Source organism: Hypomesus nipponensis, chromosome 16 (assembly GCF_054491055.1).
Source record: "Hypomesus nipponensis isolate SF chromosome 16, ASM5449105v1, whole genome shotgun sequence".
NCBI classification, from domain to species: Eukaryota; Metazoa; Chordata; class Actinopteri; order Osmeriformes; family Osmeridae; genus Hypomesus; species Hypomesus nipponensis.
The window spans coordinates 2,065,001-2,075,555 of NC_140376.1; the positions used below are offsets into that span (position 1 = coordinate 2,065,001).

The 10,555-nt window shown below is 48.2% G+C and overlaps 1 protein-coding gene across 2 annotated transcripts in view; it reads left to right on the forward strand.

Moving 5' to 3' along the window:
• Nucleotides 1-10,449, forward strand: part of xpr1a (xenotropic and polytropic retrovirus receptor 1a) — a 94,821-nt gene extending 84,372 nt beyond the window's left edge. For both annotated transcript variants that reach the window (XM_084675792.1, XM_084675791.1), the window contains 4 exons: nt 5,336-5,502; nt 5,580-5,719; nt 6,132-6,353; nt 6,537-10,449. In XM_084675792.1, coding sequence (XP_084531918.1) covers nt 5,336-5,502; nt 5,580-5,719; nt 6,132-6,353; nt 6,537-6,594 — 587 coding nt within the window. In that variant the 3' untranslated portion in view covers nt 6,595-10,449. The remainder of the gene's footprint in view (nt 1-5,335; nt 5,503-5,579; nt 5,720-6,131; nt 6,354-6,536) is intronic.
• The last annotated feature ends 106 nt before the right edge of the window (nt 10,450-10,555 follow it).

Here is a 10,555-nt window from a genome sequence, read left to right on the forward strand (position 1 = left end):
GTTATTGTGGTTCTGAAGTCTTATCACAGAGAGACAGTGTACAGAGACTCTCTTATCCATGCTCGTCTCATAGCTAAGCCTCGCTGTTCTGTCCCAGCTACTGAGTTCAAAGCCCCTTGCTAAGCTGTTTTCACCAGTTTAGAGTTGATGTAGTTGCTATTTGATGACATGGCACAATTATATATTTATCTTGGAAATGCCAGCTCCTTCTAACTGGAGCCCAACCTTTCAACCCTCCAAATGTTACATCTCAGCAGGACCTCCAGGTTCATTCGTTGATTTGAATTTAGATCAATGTGTGTGCGTGTGCGTACGTGCGTGAGCGTGTGTGTGTGTTTGTGCAAGTGTGCAACCATTCTTGATAAACGCAAATACATGAGAAGGCAACTGATAAAGAGGGAGAGACAGGGAGAGACAGGGAGAGACAGAGAGAGACAGAGAGAGACAGAGAGAGACAGAGAGAGACAGAGAGAGACAGAGAGAGACAGAGAGAGACAGAGAGAGACAGAGAGAGACAGAGAGAAACGGAGAGAGACGGAGAGAGTAGGAGAGAGACGGAGAGAGACGGAGAGAGACGGAGAGAGACGGAGAGAGACGGAGAGAGACGGAGAGAGACGGAGAGAGACAGACAGAGAGAGACAGACAGAGAGAGACAGACAGAGAGAGACAGACAGAGAGAGACAGACAGAGAGAGACAGACAGAGAGAGACGGAGAGAGAGACGGAGAGAGACGGAGAGAGAGACGGAGAGAGAGACGGAGAGAGAGACGGAGAGAGAGACGGAGAGAGAGACGGAGAGAGAGAGGGAGAGAGAGGGAGACGAGTCTGAGGAATTGGAGAGGTGTGGGGTTGTTGGAGGAAGCAAACCATCGGAAGGTTTCCCTGCTGAACGACACCAGGCTGCTAGCAACCTCTTGTCATCCTCTATGCTGTCTGAAGTCTCCATCCCTCCTCTCATCCCTCCTTTCTATCCTCCTGCTAATGGAGAGGTAGAGGGGGTTAAGTGAGAGGGGATGAAGGGAGCATGAAAGAAAGGATGAAACCAAGAGTAATACAAGAAATATCACTTAACTCTACGTTGTTGGCATGGCTACCAATTCCAAGTGTTCCGGAAAGTGTTTGTTGTTAGTTATCTATAGCACTAGATGTTTGAAGTACATTTCTTATTGATTCATGAATTTATTTAGAATGAACACATTCTTCAAAGCTTAGGTGGATTAAAGAGTGTACCCTGGATGTGAATATGATCTAGTTTTAGCACCAGCCATCTAGCAGAGCAGAGGACAGCAGAGTAGAGAAGAGCAGAGCAGAGGACAGCAGAGCAGAGGACAGCAGAGCAGAGGACAGCAGAGCAGAGGACAGCAGAGCAGAGGACAGCAGAGCAGAGTACAGCAGAGGACAGCAGAGCAGAGTAGAGCAGAGTACAGCAGAGGACAGCAGAGCAGAGCAGAGGACAGCAGAGCAGAGTACAGCAGAGTACAGCAGAGGACAGCAGAGCAGAGAAGAGCAGGGCAGAGGACAGCAGAGCAGAGCAGATGACAACGTGAGGTCCTGTCCCCCCAGCTGCTCTCCTGCCGTCACAGCTCTGCCGGCCCTGTGCAGACACGCCCTCTGGCTGACCTCCCAGCAAACAGGCCTGAGGCCAGCCTCACCCCGAGGCCGGCCTCACCCTGAGGCCCAGACCCCCAGGAACCCCAGGACCTGCTCTCCCCTCGGAGCAGGAAATGCCTGGGGGGAAGCTCCTCGGTCCGGGAGCTTGTTGTTTTGGTCGTCAAGACATCACTTTGAACTGATGTGCACGGCCAAGAAAACGTGTTAGAGAGCGGGTTGCCGGAAACACATAAAAGATTAAACAAAAACAAGAATCTTGCGCAGATAACGTTGGATTGTGACTCATCGGAAGGTAGTGTTAGATGTCGAGGCAGTGAGCTTTGAGGTTTAACTGTTGACGTTAATTCAGCTGTTGTGCGATGAGGATCTCCTGGCTCTCTAGGCGATCCAGGACGTCGGCCCTGACGGAGAGGCCTAGGGTTGATCCAGGATCAGTGTGGGATGTGTTGCTGTGCATTAGCGTTATCCGCACAGCTGCTTAGCATGCAGGAGAGCCTGGCGCTAACGTTAGCTCTATTGCTAATAAAGCCCCATAGGAATTTCTTTATGAACTAGCCAGGCTCAAAGGGGCCGAGATACTGCTGTGTTGTCTATACTGCTATAGGCTAATGATGGTTTTATTGGAGAGGGAGAGAGACCAGAAAGAGGGTAGAGAGAGACAAAAGGGGGAGAGAGAGGGAGAGAGAGATTTGTGATGGCGAGACTGTTGGCTGAGATCTACTGTAGACCAAGAGGTGGGACCCAGAAATGAACCACAATAAGTGAAACCAGGAAATGAACGAAGGATTAAAAGAGTGGAGGGAGTGAGGGATGTCAGAGGACAAAAGACTGGAGCTGTACAGAGAGAAGGAAGGGAGGGAGGGAGGAGGATGGACTAGTTAGAGGAGACCGATGGGAGGGAGAGAGGGAGGGAGGACTTGCTGGAGGAGTGGATGCTGTAATTACTTGCCTGCGGCAGAAATACATACTCCAGAGTACATGAGTCTCTAGTGGACCTACACTGCTGGAATAGAGATAGGATACACACACACACACACACACACACACACACACACAGACACAGACACACACACACACACAGACACACATACGTACGCACACACACACAGACACACATACGTACGCACACACACACATACGTACGTACGCACACACACTGATCTGATATGGGCTGACCCTTGCCTCACCCCTGCTCAGACCAGAACCACTCTACCATGTCTTCAGTTGTGTCTGGGAGGGGTACTGACCGGACGACAGAGAGCCAGCTTTCTGCTACACGTGAAATGAACCAATTCATAAATGTACAATTAAATGAATCTATGAATGTATAGATGGATGAGTGTGTCAGTGGATGAGTACATGAATAAGCAGAGAAGACAGATAACGAAATGAATCGATTGTAAACAAGGGTAGCAGGTGGCAGAGCTGGTTCTTAATGACAACCACAGAGGTAGATAACAAACAACCAGACACTAAAGAGCGGTGATTGATTGCTTTTCCTGGATGCCAGGACCTGTCACTGTCGGCAGACACTGCAGATGCTTCCTGCATTGTGTGTGTGTGTGTGTGTGTGTGAGTGAGAGGGAGAGGCAATTGTGACCACCGATAACCCCTATTGAGCGCTCAATGACCAAGAAGCCCCCCTCAGCCCTGTAGGGTCTTGTCTAATGGAGCGTGTGGATCGGTTAGCATCATGCTAAGCCCTAGCCTTTTATCTGGCGGCATGAACTGTCAGCCATAAGGACCCACAGCTCCCCCACCATAATGCTGTAGGGGGCTGAGTCAGCATGAGTCAGCATGAGTCATAGCTAGCTAGCCCTAAGGAGGTCCAGTACCCCTGGACTGGACCTCTGAAGAGCTCTCCTGGAGATGAGGTGAAGATGGGGCGGTTTCTTAACATCTTGTTTTCATCTCACACTGTGTGTTCGATGTCACTTTGCTTTCTGCCTTACCTGTCGTCTCTGGGGTTTGGTGGAGGCAAAAATTGTTTGGTATGAGTGAGGTTAAAATACTACTAATATGGTAAGAGATAGGGGATGTGGACTGTGTGGGAGCCAGGAAGAGGCAGAGGTGACTTGGGGACACACTGGGGACTGAGGGAGAGAGGGAGAGGGAGAGAGAGAGAGAGAGAGGGAGAGAGAGGGGGAGAGAGAGGGAGAGAGAGGGAGAGAGAGGGGGAGAGAGAGGGAGAGAGAGGGAGAGAGAGGGAGAGAGAGAGGGAGAGAGAGAGAGAGGGAGAGAGAGAGGGAGAGAGTTATCTGTGAGGGATGACCCTGGGTCTGTTCCTGTCCCCTGGTGGGTAGGAAGTGGGATGATTTGACCATGATGGATGGATCAGCCTGCTGTGTGTGTGTGTGTGGCTGTGTGTGTGTTTGTAGACCCGTGTAGGCTATGAATCGAGTCATCGACCCAGTCTGCCACAAAAGCATATGCACAGACAACCCCCCCCCCCACACACACACACACACTACCTCAAACACACAAACACAGTTGCCTGTCCAAGGTTCAAAGTCTGAGCTCTTGAGTCCAGCCCAGCGATAACCTGCCACACCTAAACACACTCACACACACACACACACACACACACACACACAGGGGCATCAGTGGATCACAAAGCACAAGTGCTGGACGATCTGTCAGGTCTACTGATTTGTCTGATCTGTGTGTGTTGGTCTAAACAGGCTCCCTAGTTAATAACAGAGAGGAGGGGGGAGGGGGGGAGGGGAGGTGATTGATGCCGTTGCCTTGCGTGTGAGGACGACATGGTCTCCTGTTGCTTTGTTGGACGCAAGCCTGTCACTATGTGTTAGGGCACATGGCAACACACACACACACACACAGCTCACACAATGGGAGGCTGCTCCGCTCAGAGAGATCCAGCCTTGGAATACCTCAAACACACACACACACACACACACTATCCCTCCAGGCTGAGAAGTGTGTATACACCAGCAGCAGGGGGAGGGAGCCCTGGGTGTCGGCCAATCACAACACGGCGCTTGTGACAAGCATCAACAGGACAGGACAGGACAGTTGGCACAGTGGGACGCTGTGGTGACTGTTTGGAAGCACAGTTACCACGGCAGCCAGTGAAGAAGCTGTCCACACTCTCAAGTAAACAACTGCATCACTGATGACATCACTGAAGTCACACTGATCTCCCTGAAGTTACACTGATCTCCCTGAAGTTACACTGATCTCCCTGAAGTTACACTGATCTCCCTGAAGTTACACTGATCTCACTGAAGATACACTGATCTCACTGAAGTTACACTGATCTCACTGATCTCCCTGAAGTTACACTGATCTCACTGAAGTTACACTGATCTCACTGAAGTTACACTGATCACCCTGAAGTTTCACTGAAATTATAAATGGTGAAAAAAGACAAAAGCAAAAAAGAGTGTTTGGATTCAAACATATACAGACCAATCCTAAATGTGTAAATGTGAAGAGATGATTCCTATTTGAATTGAACGTCATGAGTCAGCTTTTTGCTTGTCCTGTTTATTGGAGGTGGAGGTTCCCCCTCTGGTGGTTAGGAGTGTCATGGCGGTCCACTGCTGACGCTCACTCTGATATAGCTGTTTATATACATGAGCCCTGCATTCTACTGTGTGTGTGTGTGTGTGTGTGTGTGTGAGGGAGAGAGGCCATTGTGACCACCTATAAGCCCTTCTGCCCCCGATCCACGCTGACACTGCCTCTGTCCTGGTGTGTTCCAGAGCAGGGCCATTCAGATAGCGACATGTTCCTGTACCTGCTCATCATCTTCTCGGCTGTCAGCTCTCTGTACACGCTCCTCTGGGACCTGAGGATGGACTGGGGCCTGTTCGACCGCGGGGCCGGGGAGAACACCTTCCTGAGGGAGGAGATCGTCTACCCTCACAAGGTGAGGAGGCACACACACACACACACTCTCACACACACACTCTCACACAGACTCATGAGTCCCTGTGCCCCCCCCAGGCGTACTACTACTGTGCCATTATCGAGGACGTGATCCTGCGTTTCGCCTGGACCATCCAGATCTCCCTGACCACCATGACCAGCATCCCTTCAGTGGGCGACATCGTAGCCACCGTGCTGGCCCCCCTCGAGGTCTTCAGGTGGGACGACACACACACACACACACACACACACTCTCTCTCTCTCTCACACTCCCTCTCTCTCTCTGTCTCCCAAACTCCCTCTCTCTCTCTCACACTCCCTCTCTCTCTCTCACACTCCCTCTCTCTTTCTGTCATTCTCTCTTTCTTTCTCTCTCTCTCTCTCTCTCACACTCCCTCTCTCTTTCTGTCATTCTCTCTTTCTTTCTCTCTCTCTCTCTCTCTCTCTCTCACACACTCCCTCTCTCTCTTGTTCTGGCTCACTGTGTCTCTATCTGTCTCTCTCTGTTTTGAGACCTTCCTCTCTTTCACAATCCACTCTCGTGCCTTTCACACACGCACTCTTTCCTCCTATCTCCCTCTCCCCCTCCTCCCTCCCTACCTTCCACCCCTCCTACCTCCCCCCCCCCAGGCGATTTGTGTGGAACTTCTTCCGCCTGGAGAACGAGCACCTGAATAACTGTGGAGAGTTCCGCGCGGTGCGGGACATCTCGGTGGCTCCCCTGAACGCAGACGACCAGACCCTGCTGGAGCAGATGATGGACCAGGAGGACGGCGTCCGCAACCGCCAGGGCAAGAAGAGCTGGAAGCGCTCTTACAGCCTGTCGCTACGGCGACCGCTGCTGTCCTCGCAGTACGTCCTCTCACACACACACACACACGTATATATATTTTTTCGTTTTTGGGGTGATGACATTAGGATCACACCCAGGAAAGACCTGTAGCCTTCCCTGATGGAAAGAGAGAGTGTGGGACCCCCTTGAAGCCTACATTAGTTTGATTATCTGTGTGTGTGTGTGTGTGTTGTTTTTTTCAGGTCCAAGAAAGACACCAAGGTTCTTATCGAGGACACAGATGACGAGGCGTTCAGCTGAGCTGGGCTACAGCAGGCGACCACACTGCTGCCTCGCTCTCTCACACACACACACACACACATATACACACACACACATATGCACACACACACACACAGACATCGTGATTTTGAGATAAACATATTTGCTGAAGCACAACCACAGTATTGCTACAGATGATAAACACACACACACACACACATAGGGAAATATATTCAGGCACATCTTTGGAAATGCCACACTGCCCTAGGATTTTACTCTGAGTCATTTTGTTTTCCTTTAATAACAGACTTTGGTTGTTGACATTTTGTTAATAATGTTTTGGATTGTATATTAGTTTTTCCATTAATTTTCTGCCAATCTTCGAAGCTGCGTTAACTAATAATCGACTGTTTACATATGAAATACTTCAGGATCAACAGGGAAAAATATGAAAATATTCAATCAAAGACAATATAAAACCAATATTTATTCAGAGCACAGACTCTGGAGCCTGTCGACAAACCACAGCATATCAAGAAGACCAACTGGGTTACACTGGGTGGTGTCCTTTTTCTACTCCTTTGTTTAATATGGGTTGGTTCAGTTGTTTATCAAGTTGTGATGAAGTCAGTCTACGACCCTGTCTGGCAACACTTGCAGGTTAACTGTGTGTGATGCATCAAGCAAAAAAAAAAAAAAAAAAACGAACAAAAAACCTGTTCCATTATGATTATTTTTTGCCTGTGAAATTCCTTTGTAGGTTTTCGAACACGCTGTGTTACCGTTAGGACTCTGATGTCCGTGTTCTATGTGTTATTTATGATGATGAGAAAAAAAAAAAAGATTGAAAGCCAGAGCAATGATCTGTGTTTCTTGATGGGAATGTAGTGGGTCAGTGTTCCCTGCTGTAGAGAGGGCGATCTCTCCCTGCTCTCTCTCTCTCCCGTGCCTGTGTCTCTCTTGGGATACCATCCATCACGTTCTAAGACACTGATTTGATCATGAAAGCTCCAAAACAATATAAACACTGGCTTTATGAAGCTTGACGTTGACATGGCATTGAGCACAAGAGTGTAACACACTAACATAATTCAGCATCAAACGTCAGGCGACAGTAGAAAGCCCTTCGTTCAGGTTGTTGTCCAGGGTTCAGAGGGTTCAGAGGGTCAGGGGTCGTGTTTGGGGGTCAGTGACAGGCCTGTGTCTCTACGTTGTGAACATGCACTAATCGTCCCCACAAAAACTGGTGATTTCTTGCTGTATCATCGTCGTGACAATTGCACTTGCTTTGTTTTTTTTACGACTTTATTATATTTCTATGATGAATTTTTATTTTGTATTTAAGTTTTTGTTGTTGTTGCCAAGACGAGTAACAACACGAGGGAAAACGTAACGTCTGACTAACACTGTTGCTCCTTTGTTTTCTGTTGCTGTTTTATACGCTTGGTTCGACTTCCAGATGTCTCACCTTTGCGAGCAACAATCTCTATCGGCTGTAACTCTGGACGCAGGCTGTGGCTTCTATAGGTGGGCCTCCCTGCGTCTCAGAGGAAGGATGTTCGCTGTAGCTTCTCACTTCTATTCCTGCACCCCTCTGTCTCTCTCTCTCTCTCTCTCTCTCTCTCTCTCTGTGTGACACTTCCTTTATCTCCAACACAACATCTTGCTGTCTCCCACTTAGACACGCACACACTGACACAAACTCACATGCACACTTCTCTCTCTCTCTCCCTCTGGCTAGGCTGTGATGACATCATGCAGTCATGAGATGACCCTCAGCCTGCCATCAAGCAGTTTTTTTTCGTTTGTGTGTTTATTATACAGCATGAACTTCAGTTGCCTTCTACTGCTTTCCTGGTGCTAGCTCATGTTACCCCCTCCTCCCAAACGCTTTTACTGTTTAGGCCTTTTGAAGCAATGGACAGCCCTCCTTGTTATGAACACACATGCCTGCATACCTATTTATAGACACACACGCATGCATGTGCACACACAAACACACACACACACACACCGTTTCAGAGTCTATAACTGTCTACTGCGAGACGGCACTGCCCTTATCCCCCTAAAGAGGATTCTTTTCGTAAGACTTTGCCTAATGTCTTTCCTGCATGCTGCTTCCCTTGTTCATTGTACATAATGTATCTTAATTTATTTTTCATGACATGTATCAGAAGACTGCTCATTGTGGCTGAAACAGTTATTGATTTCAACCATAATGTTAATGTTGATTTAGCTCTTAAAAACAAGCAGTATTTTAGGCGATTTTTTAAAAACTGTTTCACAATCCTGCATATTTTCAATGTGTAAAACCTGTTGAATCGTGTTTGTAAAAAACAAAATACCAACAACAAAAAAAACTAAAACGTAGAAGAAAAGAGAAAGTATATTCTGGATTGTGATTGGTTCGTACCTTGTCGGTGATTCCATCTATCTCATTTCCTGACTCCGCCCATCACCCGGGGTTTGCATCCAGGGCTCTAGAAGGCGAGGGTACATGGAGGTCCGTACTGTGCGCCCTCATTCACTACCCTGTTGCCCTAGCGTACACTTGTGTACTCCTCAGAATCACAGACCACCAGGACCAGGGAGAAGCTAACCTGTCGTTGGTGTAGCTGGTAGCGGTCGCGCTAGCGGAGTCTGCGGTGCCGAGTCTGAGTCCAGTGACGGACGTGTGCGCACTGCCGACGAAGTTTGAGCGATCACGTCTGTTACACCATGACCTGTGTGTTCAGTAAAGCTAGAGTGCAGAGCAGTGGTTCTCAACCCTGGTCCTCAGGGACCCCCTATCCTGTTTCCCTGCTCCAGTACATTTTACATTTAGTAATTTATCAGACGCTCTTATCCAGAGCGACTTACAGTCAGTACAGGGACATTCCCCCCGAGGCAAGTTGGGTGAAGTGGCTTGCCCAAGGACACAATGTCATTTGGCACGGTGGGGAATTGATCAGGCAATCTTCTGATTACTAGCCCAACTCCCTCACCGCTCAGCCATCTGACCCCCTACAACAGCACACCTGTTTCAAATGAATGGGTGGTTAGCAAGCTCTGTTGAAGCCAACTAATGACCATTAATTTGAAGGTGTGCTGGAGCAGGGAAACTTCTAAAACATGCAGGACAGGGTGTCCCCGAGGACCAGGGTTGAGAACCACTGTTCCAGAAGAAGGTAGAGATTTGGGTGGCAAGCGTGGTGGACTCAAGTCCAGAGGATACATACATTATAACAAGATACTTCTACGCTGTTCTCAGACCAGCCTGTCAGCTCCTTACCTTTACTCTTTTGAGCCTGGAGCTGGATAACACACACAAACTGATCTGAGACCAGCTGACTAGTGGCATTAGTGCTTTATGATCCAGTGATAATAACAATCTATAACTGACCCTTCTATGATGATGAGCCTTGGACAGACAGCCAGTATAACCCAATGACATGGGTTACCTTAGTTTGTACAGTTTGTGAATGATAACAAGACGAGCGCAAGCCCCGACATTTCGTTGGTTCTCATGGGTGTAGTTTGACCACTCGATGATTTGACTTTTTAGCGCTTGCTGTTCGATCTCTGCATCTTCAATCCCGCTCTTATCGATGTTGTATTCTCTTTCAAGTAGACGACGGTGAAAGTAATACGTAGTTGCTAGGTGGATGTACTTTGATAACATAAAAAAAAAAAAACTGAAACGAAAATAGATAACTGTGGTTCTGTGTTTTAAAGAGACAAGACTAAGAAAGGCTGTCTTACAATTCTCCCATTTTTGCAGAGTAGTTTGTAAATGTTGAGTGTATTACGCTGTTCTACGATGGTTTTCCTGATTGTCATTTGTATTTCCGTATCCACTTTGGTGATCCTGTCATATCTGGGTTTTATAAACCACTTGTTATTTTTAAAACTCTCGCCCTGACTCCGGCCTCTTTCTTTGCCACTCAGAACGAGTGCTTTCCTCAGTTCTCGATTGTTTTACAGCAACAAGCTAAGCAAGTGTACAATGGGTCAGGAAGGC